Raw genomic sequence first — 26,089 nt, 5'->3', positions numbered from 1 at the left:
CCTCTGTCTTGAATAAATTGATGGGCAAGTGTAAGCAATATACCTACTGGAAAACACGATAAAGGTAAAGAAAATTCTGCAACTGTCATTCTGTTTAATTTGTTTCATCTCCTGGTAACAGTTTTTCACTTTGACACCAGTATAATCTTGCGCATACTTATAATATATTCTTTACCCACTGTTATTTTGCATTATATTGTAACCTGTTATTGTTTTCTGTATGTAATTTCAGTAACACTTAGTTTTTGTTTCATCAAATACTATCTTAGCTATTACAGTTGAGTGGTTCTCTGTATGCCTAGTATTCCTTGTTCTTTTTTGAAATGACTTCTGCTTTTGATTGTTTTTCATAATATTTCATTGCTACTATTAAAATGTCCCATTGTTAATTTATCTGTAATTTCAGATAGCTGATCAGTCAGGCAACATGCTTAAATTGCCAGCTTCAGAACAAAAAGCTTTGATTGTAGCAATGTCTCTACATGAGAAAGGTAGAGCTGCAATGAAAGAGTCAAATTATTCATTGGCATTGTTGTTACTGCTAGAGGCTGACAGGGAATTTAGGTAATATTGCACCTATTTTAAATTTTTTATCATGCAACTGCTGTAAAAATGAATGATATTTGTGTGATAACTCTCACAATAATAAGGTAATATTATAAGTACTGCTTCATTAACTTAAGCTAATGCTTTGGAACATGCCAGTCGTCTTTGTACATAGCTTAAAAGTTATTTTCTTTCCAGCAGTCTGTGTTTGCTTACCTGCTTGCATGTTTGCTTATTTTCACGCATGCTTCCAGGCTCGAGAACATTAGGCTTTAGCTCACTCTTTGAAGCTCCTTCCGAAAGCAAGGGGCTACATAACTCTGATCGAGAAAGCATCAAACATTATCTGACTCTTCAGAGCCTTTTGCTCAGAGGCTTGAAGTTACTTCTCTCCAACATAACATCACAGAAGCATAAATTGTGATGGTAAATGGTGCAGGCAAGAGTGGTTTTGTACTCCAAACCCTGCTTATTTCTAACAATTTGCCATATCACTTTAAATGTGTATAATTCCCAGTGAGCTTACATTGTGCCATAACCATAAACAAAACACAAGGGCAGACAGTGCGTGTTATGGGTATGGGCCTTAGTGTCAGCTGCTTTTCGCACAACCAGCTCCACACGCTCTCCTGTGTTAGTGAAGGAGATGAGCTCTTCTTTTGTGTTCCCAATCATCCTGTTTCAAACACTATATACAGAGAAGCTTTAGAAATCAAAAACAAATTCCACACATTTGAAGTCTTGTGCATAGTTATAGATAAATAGCCAAGAATTGCTGGGTTTCTCAGTCAGAATTGCTGGGTTTCTCAGTCAGTCAGTAATATTTATAGAATGAATGCTGCTTACTTCGTAAATGTGTCTCTGAGGCAGGGCAGCTGCATCCCAGTATATATTAGCACAGTTCAGGTGATAATCAAACAAATTTAAAGGTTGCTGACTCAACTAAATACCTATGGATTACAATTACTGGAATGATCACGTATATAAGTGTTTGGAGAAGGCAAACTAAAGACTGTGTTTTATTGACAGAATGCTTAACAGATGCAACAAATCTATTACACTTGTCTGTGGTGTTCTGAAGTACTGCTGTGCCTTACCATTTAGGATTGATGAAGAACATTGAAAAAGTTCAACAAACGGCAACTTGTTTCATATAATTGGAAATAAGTGAGGCAGTCTGCCATAGAAAATAGGCTGCTAAACTAGTAAACTTTTGGCTAAAAGGCATCTTCTAAACACACACACACACACACACACACACACACACACATTCATGCAAGCACGACATTCAAATATATGACCACTGTTGGCCAAAAGCTTACTTGTTTAGTAGTATTTTTGTTGTGCCTGTCTTTGACTCAGCATCTCCACCATATGGTGGGTATGGATCTATCCTTTTCATAATATTATTGGTGTGTTGTAAGCAAGTTACAATGGCAGTCATTAAAACATAGATGTTTATCATTGTGACGAGATCTTTTTTCATAATTTTAGTCACCAACTTTCTAATCAGAATGCGAAAATATTTTTTTGGCTCCCACTGACATAGGGAGAAATGACAATTGCGATAAAATAAATCCGAGCTTGCATGGAAAGATTTTCCCCACATGCTGTTAAAGAGTGGAACGTTTGAGAAATAGTCTGAAAGTGGTTCTGTGAACCATCTGCCAGGAACTTAAGTGCAGGGTAGTTGTGTAGATGTAGGAACCAGTTTCAGTATGGGCCTCCTCATAGAGTCTGTTTGATGCCATTTGGTCTAATACAGTTCCATGATGAGAGGGCTCACGAACTCACCCTTCTTTTTAGTTCTCAGAGAAGGTATTTATTAATGTTTCGCAAGATGTCTCATCATGTCCAACAGTTGCAAAAATGTAATTATCCTAATTGATTGTGAGTGATTCAAGTGTCCCTCAATGATGACTGTATGATTGAGAAATGTGCTAATGAACTAAGGTTTTCTCTTAAATTTTCGCATACATCTGAGGGTGATTTTACTCAATAGGATTCACTTATACATGGATACAGTGGAAATCATACCAGTTGCACGACAAAAGTTTATTCAAGAGAGGTAACACATGAGGACATAGGATATCTAGGATGTACTGTTGTGCCGTCAGAGGTCCCTCAGTCACTACCACCCACCCATGACCGTAGGTCATACCCTGTATCTGTTCACGTCATGACACTAGGAGTAACAACCCTGTGCCTCTCCAAAATGTTGGAGAGGTTCCCCAGGTCACCCCATGAAGGTCATCTAGGATAATGCGAAATCAGCATTCATCACGAAACACAATACAACGCCAATCAACCTCAGTCTGGGATAGTACCGTATTTACCAGACTATAAGGTTATTTAACTGGTAGATAAAAAATCTACTCCATAAGTGGCAGCAGAACACACACATAAAGGGCTGTTGTGATTAGCAAGCTTTTGGAGCCAGTGGATCCTTTTTCAGGCAGAAAGGTTGAAGGGGAAGGAACAAGGGTGAAGGAAAAGGGCTGGAAAGGTCCATGAAAAAGGGTAGATTTCGGGAAAGACACCCAGAACCGTGGGTCAAGGTAGACTTACCGTACTGGATGAGTCTGACCTGTGGTTCTGGGTGACTTTTCCGAAATCTACCCTTTTCCTAGACCTCGCCATTCCTTTTCCTTCACCCCTCTTCCTTCCCCTTCAATCCTTCTGCCCGAAAAAGTGTGTGTGTTCTGGCACCGCTTGGTGTGTAGCTTTTTTTATCTATCCAATTAAATAATTTTATCAAAAATTGATTGTTTTCGCTGTTTTAGTCTATAAGGTTAGTTTTTTCCAAAATTTGTCATTTGAAAAATGCAGGGCCATCTTTTATTCAGAGATTAAACTATTGCAGCTTATGTCAACATTTTTGCATTGTTTGTATTTAAAAACAAATATGATGTGACTTACCATACGAAAGCGCTGGCAGGTCGATAGAAACATAAACAGACAATTACACACACACAAAATTCAAGCTTTCGCAACAAACTGTTGCCTCATCAGGAAAGAGGGCAGGAGAGGGAAAGACGAAAGGAAGTGGGTTTTAAGGGAGAGGGTACGGAGTCATTCCAATCCCGGGAGCGGAAAGACTTACCTTAGGGGGAAAAAAGGACGGGTATACACTCGCGCGCGCGCGCACACACACACACACACACACACACACACACACACACACACACACACATCCATCCACACACATACAGACACAAGCAGATGTCTACTTGTGTCTGTATATGTGTGGATGGATGTGTGTGTGTGTGTGTGTGTGTGTGTGTGTGTGTGTGTGTGTGTGTGTGTGCGCGCGCGCGAGTGTATACCCGTCCTTTTTTCCCCCTAAGGTAAGTCTTTCCGCTCCCGGGATTGGAATGACTCCTTACCCTTACCCTCTCCCTTAAAACCCACTTCCTTTCGTCTTTCCCTCTCCTTCCCTCTTTCCTGATGAGGCACCAGTTTGTTGCGAAAGCTTGAATTTTGTGTGTATGTATGTGTCTGTTTGTGTTTCTATCGACCTGCCAGCGCTTTCGTATGGTAAGTCACATTATCTTTGTTTTTAAATATATTTTTCCCGTGTGGAATGTTTCCCTCTATTATATTGATATCATTAATTTTTACATTGTTTAATAGATTGATATATGACTGTCTTGTATTTACAGATTAAGCTTTGGCTATTTGGGTCACATGCAGATTTATTCTGAAGAATTTGTAAGGGTAGGTTGGGCAGACAATACACACACTCGAACAGGCTTCAGATTTCCCAGTATCTGAAGTACTTAATACAGTATTGACCTTTTTTTGAACAATCGAGTGACATTTGATTTGCACAGTCTAGTGCAAGGGATGTGCAAGGAACTCTGAACCAGCTACTACAACATTGTATTGCTCTGATTAAAATTTGACAGTTTTTTGAAACACAGGAGGACACAGCATTAAATTCTATCATCTTACCAACTATAGTTGTATTTTAACAGGTGTGCAATGAAAGTTCCATACATATATGGCTACTGTATGCAAACATTTATGCTGCCTTTTAAATAAAGGTAACATTGAAAGGCAAAAATGTTGTCCCCCCAAAACATTACTAGATTCTTAGCCCAAGTTAGTATTTTATTTTATTATGGGATACTGTTATGATTTACCAAATTGGGATTGTAAATGAGAAATTCAGTTACTGTTCATGTGTTAGGATACAGAGTAAAAATGTTACCAGTTTTTGACCAGCCTTAGAGCAAGATGGTGACACATGAAAAAAGAAAAAAAAATAGAATTAAATGTCTAAAAAATGAAATAAATCATAATAAATTGACTGTAACTGATACCGAGAGAATAAATTACAGTGGCAAGACCCTTTGTGGAAGTAGTACCAGTAATACATCACTAGATCACAAGTGGAAGTTTCAGAATTGAAATAAAGCATGATAGCAGTCCTTTATTTGTGTGTTAGCTGGTGTTACATATGACCTGCACCATAGAACATACTGCAGCTAATATTTCAGTTACTCAAGCACAGCACTACAGAAGGGTTAGAGGAGAACAGTGACACTAGCTTGGCTGAGAAGTGGGATGAGTTGGGAGGGGAATAATGAGTGCGTGGCATATTTCATCGTGCTGCCAACAAAGGGAATCTGTATCACATACTTTGGCTTTATATGAACATCTACCATGTTTAAACAAGTTTGCCTGAATCCATTTCTGCAGGAGACGGTAAAAGTCTAGATAGAGGCCAATGGTGTACTTACATGTTTTCTGCAGCAGTGCTGTCGACACTCACCACGAGGTATGACAGGAACGAAAGCTGGTGCATCAACTGCTGGTTCTACACAGCCAATGAGCGAGCAGCAAGTAAACGAAATGTTTGGAAGCAAGAAACAGTGTAACATTGTCACGTCAGTTTAGTAGTGAAATCCACTATGTATTTGAACTACGAGGGCTATCCACAAAGTACATTACGTTTTGGAATTAAAAATAAATAAAGTATTGGAAATTTTTTTTATTATATACAGATGAAAGCCACACTTAAATACTACTTTTCTACATAGTTGCCATTTAAATTAAGGCACTTGTCGTAGCGATGGACTAGCTTGGAAATTCCTTTGTCGTAAAATTCAGCCGCCTGCGCCTTCAACCACGTGGCGACTGTCTTTTGGGACAGAAAAGGTGTGATTTTTGTGGATTTCCTGGAAAGAGGCACTACAATAATGTCTCAAAGGTATTGCCAAACTCTGCACAACCTCAGAAGAGCAATACAAAACAAGCGCATGGGAAAGTTGGGCTCAAAGATCTTGCTGATTCACGACAAAACCCGGGCCCACACGGCAAACGCACCCGTGAAGTTCTCGAATCTTTTAAGTGGGAGTTGTTTCCCCATCTGCCGTACAGTCCCGACCTGGCACCGAGCGACTTCCACTTATTCCCAACAATGAAGAAGTGGTTGGCTATGCAGCGTTTTGATGACGACGCACAGCTTCAAGAAGAGGTAACCACGTGGTTGAAGGCGCAGGCGGCCGAATTTTACGACAAAGGAATTTCCAAGCTCGTCCATCGCTACTATAAGTGCCTTAATTTAAATGGTAACTATGTAGAAAAGTAGTATTTAAGTGTGGCTTTCATCTGTATATAATAAAAAAAATTTCCAATTCTTTATTTATTTTTAATTCCAAAACATAATGTACTTTGTGGATAGCCCTCGTATATTCTCAGGTCCTATTGTAACTACTCCAGAAATCGCAACATATTTGGAAGAGACAGGCAAATATTTGTGACAACAAAGATATAAATTTCACAACTGTGCTATTAGGATGATGGTGGTGATTAAAAACAGTGATACCACAGACTTAATACACAAAAAAGTTAGTGAAGATAAAAATTAATAAACCATTGCTTTTTGTTTACTATATTTCTCCTCATATCAACAAAATTTAGACAGTCAGTAAATGGGCAAAGTTTAGAACATCATAATACTAACATTTTAGACAGATATTTTGTCAGTAATATAGTATGTAATTTTGATTAGTCAGAATATGTTAAAAATAAATTTCTCTCAAGGAGCCTCTTCAGAAAATAAGTGGGTTGTTGTATATCCAGAGTAGTCTTATATTCAGGTAAGTACCATAATTCCCTAAGCCATCTGCTGCTAGTCCCTGGCCAGTGTGCAGAATGACACAGAATATTGCTAGGAGTCCATTACTAGTTTTCAGATGAGTGGCACAGATGTGAAGCGATTATGATGTGTCTTGTGCACAGTATGGTGATTCTCCCTTGAAGTGGTCAGAAGTGATTGACAAGAGCCTTTGTGAGAAGTATGTCTGCCATCATGCTTCCATGCAGTCCAACATTGGGCCACCGTCACAACCAAATGCAACATGAATCTGGATATTGCATGATTTGACCATCCGGACAAACGGAGATCCACAATAATGCCCCTTTCAAAATCTGTCCTATGCTAATAGTGATGTCTTACATGAGTAAATGACATGTCCTCTTTCAGTGATCGCTCAATGTCTGATGCTGTTCAGCCCACTCATGTATCCTATCCAACCTGCTAACAACATTAAACGTGAACAATACTAATGCACTCTGGTGGCCGTTCCACCTGTCACAGAGAATTAAAATTCTATTTATTTATGTGCTTGCTGGTGGTAGTGGTGGTGGTGGTGGTGTGTGTGTGTGTGTGTGTGTGTGTGTGTGTGTGTGTGTTTTATATATATATGTCAAAAAGATTGTAAGTGAGTGAAACATGTAGCTGTTCACTTATTTTCTAATATCTCTGTTGATGCAACTTGTATTGCTGTTGGGCAGTTAACCATTTATTGGCTGTTAGGGCTGAGAGCCCTGCGTCCCAGGCCTGACAACAGTGGTGAATGTATTGCACACCTGGCTGGTGGGCTGCTGAACCAGCCCAGTGACTGCTGTAGGCTGCAGTCATTGTAAGAAAATTGTACATTTCAGTGCACATAGAATCATTATTCTATGAAACTTCTTTATAAAATCAGTATCATACTATGTGGTCTACTGTGCAGTTACAGTGATTGCAGTTTATGATAATTACAAAAGAGGACTTCAGAAATAATCCAAGCTTTCTATTATAAGTTTATTCTGGAGTGAGAAAAAAATAGAAAAATAAGAACTATTGATGATAGAAAATTTCTGTAGCTTGAGATTCACACTACCAAATATGTGCTTATAACTTGCTAAAGATGCCCAAAACTCAGATCGCCTTGTGTTCTGCACGGCAGTGAGTGCTGCTGAGAAACTGCATGTATTTTGCTGCATTGTTTGCAATATCTGATAAATCAGTTGGATAATTCATGCCCTTTCAGATTATATGTATTGTATTGTGTGTGCTTTGTGGATTAGGAAATTTATCGTTGGTGTGATGTCGTGCTGGACTGCTGTTCAAATTGCTTGCCGACATTTTTATGAAGTTATTTTAATGATTATTGGTGTTAATATTTTCTGTAAAAGTAATTTGTTTGTGGATTTTCATTCATCACAGTCTTTCTTTTTGTGTTATTGATTTGAGTGGTGTGTTGTTTGTGTGTGTGCTTACGTCGTTCATCGAAGTCTCAGCAATGTGGTTATTTTCGCGGTGTGCACTTGCAGCTGTAGTGGTTCTAAAGTACTGACAAAGATTTTATGCACTGTATTCAGTTATTAAATTTGGTCATTTTAAATCATTCATCCAAATATTAACAGGTGCAGTCGCAGCTGTAGCAGTTCTAAGGTACTGACAAAGTTGTTTGTGCACTGTCATTTGGTTATTAATATTAGTAGTTTTCAACAGTGTCTCATGCTGTTTCTGGTGAAATAACAGTTTAATTTATTTAGTATGGTAGTTTCCAGTCAGGATTTCTTATTGTTTCTGGTGAATTATTTCAGTAAAAGCTTTTGCTCACTGTGTTCAATTTTGTTAAGTGTTCCAGTGGAGACTTGAATTTTTTGTTTTAGATAAGAAATTGTTTAAAGTTTTTGTGGTGTTGGTATTTGTCGTGGTTTAGTAGTATTAATAATAGTAGTTGCTCTCTTAGTAGAGAGTGAAATTTGAGATCACTATTGTTAGTGCTTTAAATCATTCTATTATAGTAATTGAACTTACGTAATGTAGACATTTAGTTTTTTCGGTAATTGTTAAGTTTGTTACTAGTGAGTTGCAGTATGAGATTTGTTCAAAGTATTTTCATTGAGGGGGGGGGGGGGGGGGGGGGTGCAGTGGGGAAACCAGTGAGCATTCTAGCAAGATACTCTCCAAGAAATGCAAATTTTTTAACAGAAATTAGTTAATAGAGGAGCAGGAGCATAAGATCTGCACCCTTCAGTTGCAGTTGCAAAATGCAAAGGATGATCTAGGTAGGATGGGGAGGGAGAAGGGGGCTGAGGAATGGGAACTATCAGTTGGTAAGAACACAGCTAGAATGAGGAGATATTCAGACAGTTGTACTTCGTGTATCACCAATAGATTTGATCAACTGTCAAGAGTTTAGTGACTAGGAGCATCTTGTAGCTATAAGTGTAGGAAAAATGCAGCAGACCTCAGTAGTTGAGGACCCTAAGACAGTTGCAGTTTCAGATAAAAAGGAGGAGGTTCTGCTGTTTGGTGGTTTGCATGGCAAAGGTGTTGGCCAGCAGTTGCAGGAAGTGTTGGGAGTGAGTATCGGCTCACGAGAGTTGTGAAGCCTAGAGCAGGGTTGCGCAGGTGACTGTTAACTTAGGAGAGCTATATAGCAATTTTATAAAAGAGGATCAGATAGTGACTGTGGTTGGAGCTGGGAATAGTCTTGATAGGGCTGGAGAGAATGTTGTAGGTGGTGCATTGGAGTAGATAGCTACTCAAACTGGTGGCACAAATGTGCACTTCATGTAACTGTTTCAGCGTCATAATAGATTTCATCTTGATGCTTTGATGCTGCTATTAGGTGTGTTAACGTGGGGCTTGAGGTGTTAATGTGGGTCTTTAGAAGGCATAGATGGCAGAGGGCATGGCTCACATTTTAGTGATGCCAGTTGAGTCGGCTTTCACCAAGCGTATGGGAAGGGAAGGTTGATAAATGTTGTATGTGACAGTGTAGTGGGCGGTGGTGGGATAACTCATGGGAAAATTCCTGTAGTAGTTGGTGTTAGAGCTGCACCATTTTTTAGACTGAAGTCAGCTGATAGGTGTCCCTGCTTAAAGGAAGTCTCTCTAACAAAGGAACCATGTTCAAAGGAGGCCAGGTATCTAAGTAGTGAAGGAATTAGCATATTTTATCAAAATATAGGAGGTGTTAGAAATACAGTTGGTGAGCAGCTTATAGATGTCGACACTGATATTGTTGGTATAGCAGAGCACCACTTAATGTGACAATTCGGATCTTCCTTTACTAGTATACAGACTAGCTGGCTGTTTTTCAAGGAGTTCTTTGCGGAATAGGGGAATGGCCTTGTATGTTAAAAAAAAAAAAAAAAAAAAAAAAAAAAAAAAAAAAAAACAGTATTCCGTTTCACTCTGTAGATGTATCAAAGCCCTGTACTGAACAGGTATTTGAATGTTGTGCAGAGGCAGTTGAATTTAGTGAAACTAAACTTCTAATTGTTGTTATTTATACGTCCATGAACTCTAATTTCAGAGTATTTCTGTTCAGTCCAGAGGGGGTTCTTGGTTCACTTTAAGAAAGTACCAAAAATTAGTGACTTCAATATTAATTTCTGTATGTTATTGTGCAAGAAAAAGTGTGTTGGAAGATTTCTTAAATTCATATGTCTGATGCAGATAGTGTTTTTTCCAACCAGGATGCAGCAGAACAGTAGCACAGCCATAGACAATATTTTTATTCATTCTCCATTGCCATATGGGCATTCTGTTAGCAAAAGGGTGAATGCCCCTTCAGACCATGATGCACAAATTTTAACACTAAAGGTGAGACCGATCATGACACTGAAACAGTTGCACATGGTGCACATTTGTGTCACCAGTTTGAGTAGTTATCTTCTCTTTGGCATCACCTACATCATGCTCCCCATCCCTATCAAGACTGTTTCCAGCTCCACCCACATTCACTAAATAATTACAATCTATGTAGAAAAGCTAATCCAACAGAATTAGAGTTTTTTAAACCTCGTTAAGGAACAAGAGTGGCAGGATGTTCATAGTGCTGATAACATAAGTGACAAATATAACGCTATCCTTAACACGACTCTCATGCTCTTTGAAAGTTGCGTTCCGTTAGAACATTCTAAACAAGATAGTAACAGTAAAAGGCAGACTGAGTGGCTGACTGGTGGGATAAGGTTATTGTGTAGAAGAAAGTGAGTGGGAATTGAATCATAATGTTAGAAGTAGTCACAGTCAAGCTACGGTAGCCCATTAGAGACAGTACTGTAAGGTCCTTAAAATGTTATTAGGATGGCAAGAAGTATGTGGTATGCCACTAAAATAGGTAATACACAGGAAAAAAATTAAAACCATGAAAGAAGTGTCTGGTCAGCAGCACAAGGTCAAGGGAGTAAAGTCAGTATCTAGTAAAAATGTTTCTTTTATTGGAAAGTCAGATATATGTACATTATTTAAGTCACTTTCTGAATATAGCTGGTGAATTAAATAAAAACTTAGTTTCTACAGGTAATTGTACAACTCTCTTGGAAAATGTCTTTCCTAAACTGATATTTGAAATACTCCTCTGTGATACTGACAAGGGGGAGATTGAGTCGATAGTAGTCACCAACGACTAGGAGCTCTCATGGATATGATGGAGTACCTAACAGAATACTAGAGTACTGTGCTGCACCTGTTAGCTGTGTACTTAGCTGTAATTGTAATTTTTCCTTTAGGAATGATCAGTTTCCTGAATGATTAAAGTACTCAGTCGTAAAGCCACTTTATAAAAAGGGAGAAAGTGGTAATATAAATAATTTTAGACCTATTTCTGTCCCATCAGTGTTTGCTCAAGTTATTGAAAGGGCTGTCTATGTAAGCATAATTGATCATTCCATTTCTCATAATTTTCTGCCAGATGGACAGTTTGGTTTTAGAAGTGATTTAACAGCTGAAAATGCTATATTCTCTTTTTGTTATTGGGTGAATGAAACCAATGGTTTCGAATGATGGCATCTTTTTTTATTTAGCTGAGGCATTTGAGTTGATCACAAAATATTGCTCCAGATATTGGACCATTAGGAAATACGAGGAGTAGCTTACAATTGGTTTACCTTTTACTTTAAGAACAGACATCAAAGGTCATTCGCCACAATATTGAGAATGGCTATGATGTGGGGTCTGAGTGGGGCATGATCAAATGGAGGGTGCCCCAGGGATCAGTGCTGGGGCCACTCCTCTTCCTTATTTATATAGATGATATGTTTTCTAGTATTACAGGTGATTATAAAATTTCTGTTTGCTGACATCAGTTTATGGTTCAAATGGCTCTGAGCACTATGGGACTCAACTGCTGAGGTCATTAGTCCCCTAGAACTTAGAACTAGTTAAACCTAACTAACCTAAGGACATCACAAACATCCATGCCCGAGGCAGGATTCGAACCTGCGACCATAGCGGTCTTGCGGTTCCAGACTGCAGCGCCTTTAACCGCACAGCCACTTCGGCCGGCTATCAGTTCATGTCTTATAGAAAATAACCTAATGCTAAATCACAGTAAGACTCAGTTTTTAAAGTTTCTAACAAACAATTCAACAAACCTGATGTTTTAATTAGACAGAATGGGAATATGATTAGTGAGACTCAACAGTTCAAATTTCTTGGTGTTCAAGTAGATAGTAAACTGTCATGGAAAGACCATGATCAAGATCTTGTTCAAAAACTTAATGCTGCTGTTTTTACTATTAGAAAATATCAGAAGTAAGTGATTAGTTTGTCATAAGTAATCTGCTTTACTTATTTTGCTTCACCTATGATGTGTGGTATTATATTTTGGGGTAACACTTTCTATATTCAAAGGGTATTTTTGGGCGAGAAACAGGCAGTTTGGACAGTAAGTGGTGCAAGTTCGTGAACCTCTTGTTGACTTCAGTTCATTACTGTGGGTATTCTGACATTGGCCTCCTCCTCCTCTATCTCTCTCTCTCTCTCCCTCTCTCTCTCTCTCTCTCTCTCTCTCTCTCTCGCTCCCAATCTGCATTTAGATCACACTTCCCGGACTCTTTTACAGAAAGGCGTGCAGTACTCCGCTGCAGCCATTTTCAGTAAGCTGCCACAAGAAATGAAAAATCTTACCGGTAATCAGAGTGCTTTCAAATCTAAACAGGAAGACTTTCCCTTGGGTCACTCATTCTATTCTGTCAAGGATTTCCTTGAAAATTTAAGATAATTCCTGTGTTATATTGTTCATTGAATTTATATAAACTTATAGCTTAATGTCTTTTTAGGATTCATAAACATCATCTTTTAGCTGTTATTACTTTTATGTTGTAATTTCATGTACTGACATGTTCTGTGGCCATGGATTTTTGCTCCTCAGTTTTATCCTATGGAGGTAGACATGTAAAATAAAATAGAATAAATTACATTTACTTGGCCACACGTGCCATATTCTGTCCTGGACAGCAGTGAATATTGTTGGGAAACTGCTTGCACTTTAGCTTCATTGCTACATCTGATATGTCAGTTACATAGGACAATTCATGTTTTTCCAGATTACGTGTGTTTCTATTGTGTCTATTTTGTAGTTTAGAAAACCAGATTTAATTTGTTTGGCCTCTTGTCATTTTATGTCCCGGGTGCCAGCATGTGTACTGTGAAACTACATACCTGCTGCACTGATCTTCTTTTGTAACATCTGATACATCAGTTCATTAGGATAATTTGTGACCTTCAGATTACATATATGTTTGTGTCTTTTGTCTTATGTAGGCTTGGAAATCAAATTTCATGTAATAGATACACTCATAACCCAAAATGAACCATGAGCAGGTGAAAGCAGTAGCGCTTTCCAACAAGAGCAGCAAATAATGACAGCATTGGCAGGAATGTTGCAATGTGAGCAAAGTGCGTTGCCATTCTGTAGTGCACACTTACCTGCTCCTGCAACCAGGTGTACATGAATGCACTTGGCTGTCAGACCTTCCTACCTGCTGGGAGTAAATGAGTGATTGTAACCATGTGGATGTTCTACACGCTGTGAATATGTACGACCTGAGCTGTGTAGGTGGTCTACCTGCAGGGCATACATGTATGCCCATAGCTGTGGAAGGGTTAACTGTCAGAATACAGTAATCTCCAAAAGACAATTTTTACTAGGAGTTTGTGCTACCAGTATTTACGCTTGATGGTTATGAAAGTATTAGTGAAGTGCAAGTTTTTTATGTCCGCTTCCTTGAACAATGCCCTAGATGAAATTTGTGATCTGTCCCTGCTATCATTCTAATAATCCTTTTATGTAGGAACAGTCCTCAAGGAAGCAAAAAATTCACGCCAAACTTTTGTGTATATTTACGTGAATAAACATACTTTTAAAATTTTTGTAAGCCACGAGCTGTGGAAGTTGAGTGTTGCGTATAACATATTATGTAGTAAATATAACATAGTATGGCTATATAAGATGATCTACTTACCAAGTGGTGGCAAGAGAAAAGAGATGTAAAAGTTATGGCAATGCAAAACGTTTTTCCAGAAGTAGTGCAGGAAAGGAAGAGAGATGAATGAAAAGGACTGGAAAGGTTTGGGAAATGTGGAGAATAGTGGGGTAGTTGCCCAAAACCTGAAGTCAGCTGTCTGCCAAGTATAATGCAGTTTGCTTTCTGCTCTTACAGACTCCTGCACAATGTTTTGTCAGTGATTTCTGTCATGCTTATTACTGTATCTTCCACCTTTAAGATCTCTGGGTTTCAAATCTCATCCTGTCCAGTAAGTCTCCCATTACTTGGGGTTCTGGGCAAATTTTCCATCTCTCTCCCCCCATTTCCTAAACCTTGCCAGTCCATTTCCTTCATTCCTATTCCTTCACATTCAGCTCTTCTGCCAGGAGGAGGAGCCACTGGCTCTAAAATGTTGCACATTTCCATATCTTGTATGTGTGTTTCCTCCTGCCACCACATGGTGAGTAGGTTTTTTTTTATATGTCCATAGTATTATATTTTCAAACATTATTTTTTGTAGTAAATGGGCATTTGTGAGTAACATTTACTCTAGTGTGTATTATAACTTTCAACCAAAATTTGTATTCACCGCATTTTCATAATTTTTTTGGTAGTTTTGAGTTTTTATACAAGTTTTTAGTTCCCATAAATTTTTTTAAAAAAAATTTCCAGATTTTTTTAGAGAATCAGTAACTTTTCTCTCAGGTTTTTTTTTTTTTTTTTTTTTTTTTTTTTTTTTTTTTTTTTTTTGTTGTAATAAAAATCTCTTTGTTGGGTGTTACTAACTGGTAATGTAGTCATATATCATGTGTAATTACTGGTAGCACATATTCCCATCAAAAATTGTATTTTGGCAATTACTGTACTTCGACACTTAACTTCTGTAGAACAGATACAGAGAGAGAACTTAAAATAAAATTAATGACTATGGGAACCAAAGACTTGTATTCTGCATCTATAATCAGATTTTATTTAAATAATCAAACAATGGAAAATCCAGGATGGAATGTAACAATATACAAAAAGCATAGAGGCTACTCACTGTATCGTAGCGGAGATGCTGAGTCACAGAAAGGCCCAACAAAAAAGGCTTTTGACTTGCAGTTTGGCTCTAGCTGCCAAAGACTGTGGCCATTGTGTGTGATGTGATGTGATGTCTACTGTTGACAAAGGTGTTGCTGGTCAAAAGCAGACTTTCTGACATTCTTTGTGTTGTGGACTTTTGTGTGTCAGCATCTCCACTATGTGGTGAGTAGCAACTATCCTTTTTTATTTATTGTTGATGGATTTTATTTATTTATTTTTGCTGATGCTTGCTTATTCACTCTTATTATATTTTGATTTCCACTAAGCCCTACAATCTATGTGACGAGACTTGTCTCGAGCAAGAAAATAATGCCTTACAGAATTATTCCAATAAAATTACCATCCGACAGTAATAATTAGTTTGACATATAACAGGCAAGATTAAAAGTAACACTAGTTTCAACCCTCATGCTTATTGCTAGCCAGTGGAAAAATGTATTTTAGCTTTGTCAAATTACTCTGCCCAATAAAATACAAATTTTAGCAAACTCTTTACACAGTCTGCAGTGGACACTGACCGGTGATGTAGCTCTATTTGTGGTTGTAATATACTTCTGTCAGTGTAAAATTGCTATTTAAAGATAATTTGACAAAACTTTCCCTGTGTGCTGGCAGTTTTTTTTTACAATAGTGTGACTTTCTAAAACATGGAATCTCTGCATTTGTGTTAAATTTCATGTCTAGACACGTAGAAGAAGTTTTGTTAAGTTGAGAAGAGGAGGCTATGCAACTATAGAACAGAGTATTGTTCCTAAATCCTCACTTGTAGCATTTACTGAGGCAGCTTATATGAAGGCACTTCTTCCCCATCCTTCATTTGCAGGTTTGCTTTACCTTTTCACATTACTTGCATTTATTTTCCTATGTGCAAAGGTGTCATTCATTAATTTACTGTAGATCTGGATTTCATGTCATTTTGGTGTTTTCCTCATTTGTACGACTGCCTGTGTGGTCTGATTTTCCAGTTTCAGCAACTAATTAGTAAGTTTTCCTCCTCCATCTCAATGTCATCAGTATTTCATCACTAGCAAAAGGAAATAAGTAGATTAAAGATAACCGCTAATAGGTATGGACAAGAGAAGAACGAAACCTCGTACTTGTAGGCTTGGGAATTTGTCTTGCTAAAGAATCTAGAGAATAACAACTAAGTTCCTAAGAATTTTGTAAAACTTGAACTTTACTGCCCTTGCTCGTTACTAGTACACAAATTGACATACCATTAATATAAGAAATATTCCCGAGGTGTGAAGTTCTCATTTTAAGCCACAACTAACTCCACTACTGCCAGTCTTGAATGTCCTCATGGAGCATTCAAAATGAACACAATACAGGTGTGTGTATTGATACATGCTTTTAGACAGCTGTATGTTTTGTTAATTTGCTGCAACATTTGCTCTAAGATTATATAAAAACAACAGTTTATTTACAAAATGATGTGGTGTAGGACCAAATGCATTATGGATGGTATTCAGAAACACACATATTTTATTGTTTCCTAAAGTATAAAGTTGTATTTTTTTCCTTCCATTGAATTAGCCTATGATTTACCTTTATAATAGATTGCTTAGTTTGGAAAAATGAAAATAAGTTCTGCTGGACAGTCATTAAGATTCAGATCTTGATGAAAACAACATAATTTTTTCTTCTTCAGAGATACAGTTTAATTTGTTGATTTCTCTAATTTTTAACATTACATCTAGCACTTACTGAGCTGTATGCAAAACATGTGTAGTAATTCCAATCTTAAGGTATGGAGGTGAGTCGGTGCTTGTTTGGGGGTGTTGATTTGGAACCCTGCATTACATTGACATAATAATGGGCAACATGGTGTATTGATACACTCATACACATTTGCATTTACTGTACAATCCCGCTTTTACATTCCTGGAATTAACATTTTCCCACCATTTACGACATTTTTATCATTCCTGTCAAAATTTCCTATGTCCACAGTGTTAATTTGCACCTAATTTTGCATTAACATATTTATAATTTTCCCACGATTCACCCATGGCAAAAAAATGTTTGTGGAGAAAAAAATGATGCTGGCATTGCCAGGGCATTCTACTCAGTGGATTTGAACCGGTAAACATGTAAAAGTTGCATCATTTTGTGCCATATCTCCCAACACTGCCAAGCTCTACTTGGCACGGTGGCTGATGGGAGTAACTAGGTTCATTCGAACAAAGGTATCATGACCAATCACAACCATTTCCAAACTGTATCTACTGAGGAAAAGCCGTTTCGTATTTGTTGTGATCATCGTGACACCTTTGTCAAGGTAGATTTAGTGTGTTTCGTCATTTGGCCACTTGTAGCACTACTTGACACCATCATTCCCTTTGCATTGCTCAGATACTTCTAGTTTACACACAGTGCCATTTAAGTTTTTTTTTTTTCATGCTGTGCAAAACGTGTTTCAAGACTTTATTATTGTTGTCAAGTGCAGTATATACGTATGTATTTTTTTTTGTAATGTTACACAAACAATCAATGTGAGTGATAGTTTGAATGTGTGTGGTTTTACACATAACTGAGGAGGCACAGTACCTGATCAACTCAGAGACAACTCCTATGCAAGAGATGCAGAATAACACATACTGACACACAAAATACTTACTTATATATTTGCACTTGAAACGCACCATGCTAAGCATGAAAAAATATGTAACTATTGAAGTATTTCATTATTTAAATACTGAATGACAGCACAGGCTTTCGAAAACATTGCTTATGACATGTGAAATTGAGTCAGACGTTCCTACTTCCCAGATAGTTATCAGTTCCACTTACATCAGCGGTTTTTGTTATTTAATAAACCTTTATTAGATAATAAACAAGTCCCTGACAAGTTTTTTGATTCCTGTTATGTTCATATACCATACATGAGAGTTAGTTGAAACAGGACATAATGAGTAGAGCAATATTAGACAAAACTTGGAGCATGTATTGGAAAGTTAGATTGGACTCTCCGGGAGGAGGAGGAGTGTTCGTACTGATAAGCATAAGCATTGGGTCTAGCGAGATCCAAAATGAATCCAAATGTGAAGTTGGCAAGAGTAACCATGTTTGGTGGGATTAAATTAATAATCGAATGTTTCCACTAACCTCAGTATTGTGAAATACACCCAGGAGAGGGATACTTCACCTTGGAGCTGATTTGATTGGACACTGTGATCCCTGAGTGGTAAGCCACTGAGCTCTTCCTTGTCAAAATTTGTTTTAACACAAAGCTAACAGTACATATACTGATACTAGAGCAGTACCAGAAGATTTATACATAAGTAAAGCGTTTCCATCCTAAAAGAGAACGCAGAATAAACACTATTAATACCAGACAACAGCTAGAATTAAAGCTCTTGTATTAGAAAATACAGTTTCAATTAAATTTTGTTCTTACATTGAATTCACCTCAAGCAAATTCAGAGCAATTACTCTTTCCTTAAAGATTTAAGTTAATTAATTCCAGAGAGCAGTCTCAATTATATCTTTAAACAGACACTCCAAACTTTTCATTTTCCCAAACAGCCATGGCTGACCAGCAGTAAACGGAACAAGATAAATTAAAGTAGTCATTAGTAGCCAAGATAGCCACAGTCAACTCAGATTCTGTTAAGAAAATCTCATTAGTTTCAAAACACAAAAATCTTACTCACCTTTATGAGAGCAACAGTCGGAACTGTAAGTAACAGAAATTTCTTTAGAAAAAGGCCGGGACACAGAAACAGACCGGTAATTTCAACAGAATACAAGGCGAAATTTTTCTGAGAGAATGACTGTGGCCAACTGGTGGTATCAGCTTATAATTATGCAAATTTTTCAATAAGCAAGGATGGCTGTGACTGAAGTAAAAAGATTACAGTAAGATTAAATATTTAAAAGGGAAGTATAAGATAGCATTAAGCAAGCCACTGTTAGTGTCGAGTAGCTAAGTAAATTAAACTTCTTGGGTAAAACGGCTCTGACCAGCCATTGCCAAAAACACAATAATTTGAGCGACATAAGACTGAAGCTTTAAGCAACAGTGATCGCAATGGTAGGAACAAACTATCGGTTAGACAAATCAGGAAATGTCGGGTACAGTTTACTTTCTGAATGATTAGGCTTGATGAAACATTTACTATTACAGTTAAATACAAATCTTTTACAATCATAAATATGAGTGGCTGGTAATAAATCAAGGGAGTTCAAAACCAGTTAGTCACTTTTCTTCAAGAACACAGCCTTGAACAACCAAGGGAAAACAAAGAGCAACACAGTTAAATGTAAGGCTTGAATTATATTTAAGCAAGTGACAACAGTCTCTATAATATAGAACAACCTCCAGAAAAGACAGATGAGCTTTTCATACAGTTACCCAGCAGTACTCGTACATGACACGCCAAACTGTCTGTCAGCTTGTGCACAGTAAATGGCGCCATTATAATGTAACTTTTGCAACTGCCAGTGCCCCTGCACACTGTAAAGGTAATTTCAGGAAATAGCCAAATCGTGCACAATACTATGACAGAGAAATGCAATTATCTCAGCATAAGTTACATCACCCTATTGCCACAAGATGAAATTAACAAATGACACTGAACTCGACATAGAAGCTCCCAGTCAGATCGGTGTCTTTCAAAATTTCAACAGTTAATTCAAATATGAGAATACAGAGCACACACTCACCTTCATGCTTGCTCCCACAGCCCAAAGTGGAACTTTAAGTCTTAAGCACAAATCAAGGATCTTGTTTATGGAGTTCGGGAATGCTCATCCTAGTTCCACAGTCAAGGTGTAATCAAAGCCAAATGCAATATGAGAGGACATCTTGATTTAATAGTACCTTTCGAGAATGTTGCGGATACAGAGACTACTACTCCCTCACTACAAAAGTGCTGGAAAACTGAGAGAAAAAAGTTAATATCAACTCGAGCATCTACAAGAAGGGCCATATGGGATGTGTACAATGAGTTTTCAGTCAGATCCTGATGAAAGATCTATCATAAAGTCTTAAGAAGTACTGGTCATATGTAAAGTAATGTACAGATCCAAACTTTCCATTCCATCTCTCATGGATCCATCTGATGTTGAAACTGAAGCCAACAGAGAAATAGCAGGAATTTTAAATTCTGATTTAAAAATGTATTTGCGCAAAAGGATACCACTTTTCATCCACTGCACTGACTCGTAAATGAGATATCGATATTAGCACCCTGGGTGTTGAAAGCGAATTAAGACTACTTAAAGCAAATAAGTCCTCTAGCCCTGATGGAATTTGTTAGATTTTACATTGAAAATGATACAGAATTAACTCATTTCGTAACTCATATCTATTGAGAATATCCCGCACAACTTTTTGTCCCATGTGACGGGAACAGAGTAGAGGTCACCACTCTTCAAAAAATGGTAAAAGATCAGATGTACGGAATTACACACCAATATCCAACTGCTGGCAAGAGAATATTTTAATCAAACAGGGTGTTGGAGGAAAATAAGCTTCTCTCAGAATATCAGCACAAATTCAACCAAAACCACTCTGGTGAAAACCAGCATGCATTATTTGTACACATCATCTTGTAAACAATAGATGGAAGTTGACAAGTAGATTCCATCTTTGTAGATTTCTAAAACGCATGAGACATTGTACCACATTGTCAGCTACTAACCAAGATATAGTTGTATTATAGAATACCTCAGCCAGTATTTAATTCGTTCAGGAAACATTTGGCTAAAACAGCCTAGTGTGTTAGTAGGTAGAAAATATTCCACAGATAAGAAAGTGACATCAGATGTGCCCTGAGGAAGCATAATATACCTCTAATGTTTTCAGTACATATAAACGATTTATCAGACAGAATCAGTAGCACTTTGATTCTTCGCTGATGATATATTTGCGTACTGGAAAATATTGTCATTCGATTATTGTAAAAAAACTGCTGAAAGACTACAACAAATTTTCCGCTTTGTGGCATGAATGGGAGCCCTCTTCATGTGGGTAAATGCAAAATAATGCCTGTAACAAAGGGAGAGAATCTGGTAGTATCTGATTGAGGGATTAGTGGTGAATGTCTTGAGCAGATCTCATCACATCTAAGTATGAGGGATATTCCATATTGATTTACTTTATTTTTCCCCCCTCATTCATGTTGCACCATGTGACTTCTCATTACAGGTGCAAGTATGTAGCACTTTGGTCTAACTGTAGATGGCAGTAATAGTCACTAAAAGCGTGATCTCTGTCCAATAATGCCCAATTTCCCAACTGGTATCATCACAAGAGCAGACAAAATGGAGTGTGGTCATCAAGAACAATGCAGGATGACATGGTTTCTGTGGAAGGAACAGTGTGAACACTGCAAATATTCAGAATGTTGGTGGCAGAGTGTGGAGGGTGTGCACTGTCATGAAAAATGCTCTTGCAAGACAAAAGTGCTCATCCCCCATAAGAGTCGGAAAACCATGGTTGTCATCACTGAAATTGTGTTGCATGTACTGCCACGCCCACCGTATTCTCCTGACTTGTCCCTTCTGATTATCACCTATTGGGGGCTACGAAAAAACCTGTGTGCAGACCATTTCACAGACTTCCAGGAACTATGAGTAGCTGACCTGTGGTGAGAGTAACAGGCTCCAGAGAAGTGGTTCAAGGAAGGCCTGCAGAAGATAAAGGCCAAATTGGAATACAGTGGGTGAGGCATTTCAGCAATAGCACTTGTGGTTTCTCTGACTCGTACGGGTATGAGCTTTGTCGTGTTGCAAGAGGACTTTTTGTCATGATGTGCACGCTTCGCACACCACCATTGATCACCAGTGAATAACCACAGTGTTTACTCTGTTCTAGCACAGAAACCACTCTATCCTGTGCTATCCTGGATGATCACACTCTATGTTGTCCACTCATGTAATGAGAGCAGTTGGAAAATTGGGCTGTAATATGCAGGGATTACAATTCTAGTGATTTTCCTACCACCTACAGTTCAACCAAAAGTGTTGCATCCTTGAAGCTGTAATGATTAGCCAAATGGCACACTACGAATGATGGGAAAAGTGTTGTTGTTGTTGTTGTTGTTGTTGTTGTGGTCCTCAGTCCTGAGACTGGTTTGATGCAGCTCTCCATGCTACTCTATCCTGTGCAAGCGTCTTCATCTCCCAGTACCTACTGCAGCCTACATCCTTCTGAATCTGCTTAGTGTATTCATCTCTTGGTCTCCCTCTACGATTTTTAGCCTCCACGCTGCCCTCCAATACTAAATTCGTGATCCCTTGATGCCTCAGAACATGTCCTACCAACCGATCCCTTCTTCTGGTCAAGTTGTGGAAAGACAGTGTAAATCAGTATAGAGCGCCCCTCGTATTTAGGAGTAAGTGAAATGAAGTGGGATGATAATGTAAAATCAGTGTTGGGAACATGACTTAAATGATTCTTGGGAAAATTCAATGCATCTATAAAGGAAATTACATACTGTACACTAGTATGACCAGGTCCAGGTCTAGTGTCTGGAGTCCTTATCGAATAGGCATTGACATGAAGCAGGACAAGGGATAGCAAAGACATGGGCTCGAATGTGGTGAGGGCTGGTTAGCCAAATCTATCTATCTTTCATGCATATTACACAGTTTATTTCCTAGAGTCATTTTTTCTTTTGTTTGCAAAGAAAATTTGCCGTGATGCTAAATTTTGCATTAAAGCAAACCTTCGTAATGTTTCCAGCTTAAGTAATTGAATTAAGAAAAATCTGGTGCCCTTAATGGAAATGGACTGTGTTGAATTTTATACATTCAAACTTTAATCTTACATAAAACTTAAGTGACCAGATAAAATTTAAAAATTTCTTTCACTTGAATGTTGAAAACAAAACAAAAAAAATTACAAACTTCTGATACAATCAGAAAGACTGTAAAAGAAATCTACAACATGGCATAAGAACTGGCTTCCATACAAGAGATCTGAATGGCCTCCTGCTGCATGCACCTTAAAAACTTGTCCAGCCTTTAATGGGAGCCAGCTTAATACAGACAACAAATCATGCAAACAACCAAAGTTATCAAAATACCAATCACAGCTCACTACAGATGCTGCACAATTGTGGGAGCCCAACAGATAATCACAATTTTACCTGTGTTCTGTACAAATTGATATAAGAAAGGATTATCTGATGCTGAACACATGTTCGGAAACTGCCTGCTTGGAGTACAGTAACATTATACTCAAAACAGAGGAAACTAGTTACTTGGCTAGCCATCAGGTGTATACAATACTTTACTGAGATAGAGATTTGCATCAGAAATTTAATAATTAGAGCATGGGCAGGAGCATTACAAGAACACACAGGTCGGAACACAGTTACAAGGTTTCCTCGGGAACAGTTGCTCACCAGATTTAATTAATGATGTCACAAGTCCAATGTGTAATTGTTCGAAGCCCTTTCTTGGCAGCGACCGTGCGTGAACAGTAGCATAGCATGCACCACACTTAGGAGTGATTTGGTGCGAAAAGTTCCATCCAGTCCCACAGCTAATTGTTCACCCCCACATGAAGGAGTGATGCTGCAAGTCATCTGCTGCCTCAGTCATGTCAGTGTACTCAAAAACAGGCTCTGTGTGCTAAAGGCAGTTGAGGATGTCTGCATGTAGGTGCAGCTGGAGTTAAATACTCACTTGCTACTGTGACCCAAGTGCTCTCTTGTGAGCCGGGGAAAACATACATGCAGCGACGATAGCAAATACCTTTGAATGCCGCCACAATCGAAGAGCCACTCAATGGCTCAGGCCTGGCAAGAGGCAACGAACAATTTCAGAGATGACCTAGGATTTATGCCATGTATTGTACAGTAGCTGGTAGACTATATATGTAGGTAAAGATCTTAAAAGAAAAAAGAAAACTTTTAACTGTTCATATAAATGTTGCATGTCTGCAATGGATGACTGCTTGAAGTTTTATTGAATCCTATACGATGTTTCATTTTTAATTATTTTTTATGGTCTGCATGCAAAATGCTAAAGCATCTTTAATCAGTGGCACAAGTTCTTGTTAACAGTGACTTTTTCCTAAATAAGTCCAAAGCTGAAATATCAAGATGTCTGAACTCATTTTATGCTCTTTGCATGGAAGATAACAGCAGAGGTAGGTAAGGAAGGAAGTAATTCCATGAGAGTATTGCAAAGAAAACTGTTTAATATGTACCACAGTTATGACCACACAATCGAAAGCTTTTAACCATAGTGTACATACAAAAAGATTTCACTCCCAGAAAATTATCATACAGCAGTTGTAACCTATGAAGAAAAAGAGCTACTAGCCGATGCCCAACTGCCTAGAAATATTTCACGATTCTTCAAATAGCAAAATGTGCCCCTTGTATTTCTAGTATGTTAGGAACAAATGTGATATTACAGTTTTCTGTGATGCATGCGAAATAAGCTCATGATTTCATCTTTGTTGCCATTAGTATTCACTCATAATACTGTTCAACACAGTTCTTTCCTACTCACATCAAACAAACAATAAAGCTCAGATAAAATGACTTAACGTTCATCTTGTGATGTTTGGCATTGTGGGCATATCAAATAAGTGTTATATTCACTGTGAATAGAGGCTCACACCTGTTTATGACTAAGTGTACTGGCCTACTCCACAAGAGTATGAGTCTGTTTCCTTCAGGTGGAGTGCAGTGGAATCATTATATTCCTGAGAGCCTCGCAAGGCATGCTTTACAAGAAGTGCAATGAAAAATGCTTGAATGCCTCCAGACAAGTGCCATCACTTCCCATTCCTACATGCATTAAAAGAAAAGTAATAAATAGAAAAACTGTAAAATTTGGTGGATAGTGTGTATGTGAAATGAAAAGTAAATAAGTTTAAGACAAAAGAAAGGAATCTAAATGAAGAAATGATATACTCATAGAAACAGTCTGAACAATATGAGGAATTGTGCAGGAATATTCAAGATGGTAAGAGGAGTGGAAAGTAGGAGGAGGAGGAGGAGATTCAATAGAACAGGATCAACTGAAGTGAGTTTTGGTGTGTATCCTCCAGTGCTATGTGCTACAGTATTAGCCAGTACGCAAATCTGTCCCGTAGTGGACACCAGGTAAAACATTTAGGGCAAGCTAGTTTTGTTATAAGAATAAATGCCTACTTTGTGGACGTACGACATACAAGATAATACACTACTTGAAATTTTGTATGGGTCCCCACATACATTGTGCAGGCATTTGTTTAAGCAGAGCATTTGGGAATGTTAACCACAGCCTTCTAGTATTATTTAAAAATTTATTCACTGATGCTTTTTTTCCCTTCTTTTTTTTTCCAACAGTCCACTGAAGTTGAAGAGTAATATAAATATTAAAAAGTACGTTCTTAGTAAGGGAAAAAAAATGTACTGGGTGTTCCTCTAGTGAAATGGACTTTGGCCCAAGGAAACATGAAATACGAGGGTCACTCCAAAAGAAATGCACACAATTTTTGTAAAAATACAGTTTTCAGTCTGCATGTGTGAAAGTTTTACAGTGTGTAGATACATCCTTCCCGCTTGGTATCAAACTTAGTTCAACATGTTCCCGTGAGTGGCGCCGTCACAGCATTTCTTAAAGATGGCTGCTACACTTGACGTTCGTCAGATGCAACGTGCTGTCATAGAATTACAGTGCTGTGAAAATGAGACAGTGGGAAACATCCACGTGAGGTTGAAAAAGGTGTATGGAGATACTGCTGTCCATCACAGTACAGTAAGTCAGTGGGCATGACAATATTGAGGATTGTCCTCGCAGCGGCAGGCCTCGTACTGCACACTCTCCTGTCAATGTGCAGAGAGTTAATGAATTGGTGACTGCTGACAGACACATCACAGTGAACAAATTGTCACGCTACGTTGGGATAGGGGAAGGAAGTGTTTGCAGAATACTG

At 38.1% G+C, this 26,089-nt stretch overlaps 1 protein-coding gene across 1 annotated transcript in view; it reads left to right on the top strand.

Annotated features, from left to right (window-relative positions):
* Positions 1 to 26,089, top strand: part of LOC126414756 (NEDD8 ultimate buster 1-like) — a 122,540-nt gene that overhangs the window by 60,556 nt on the left and 35,895 nt on the right. The window contains exon 5 of the mRNA XM_050083375.1: positions 407 to 564. Coding sequence (XP_049939332.1) covers positions 407 to 564 — 158 coding nt within the window. The remainder of the gene's footprint in view (positions 1 to 406; positions 565 to 26,089) is intronic.

The sequence above is a fragment of the Schistocerca serialis genome, chromosome 1 (assembly GCF_023864345.2).
Source record: "Schistocerca serialis cubense isolate TAMUIC-IGC-003099 chromosome 1, iqSchSeri2.2, whole genome shotgun sequence".
Classification (NCBI taxonomy): Eukaryota; Metazoa; Arthropoda; class Insecta; order Orthoptera; family Acrididae; genus Schistocerca; species Schistocerca serialis.
The sequence above is the reverse complement of the archived record's forward strand: the minus strand, read 5'-3'. Positions and strand labels throughout refer to the sequence as shown.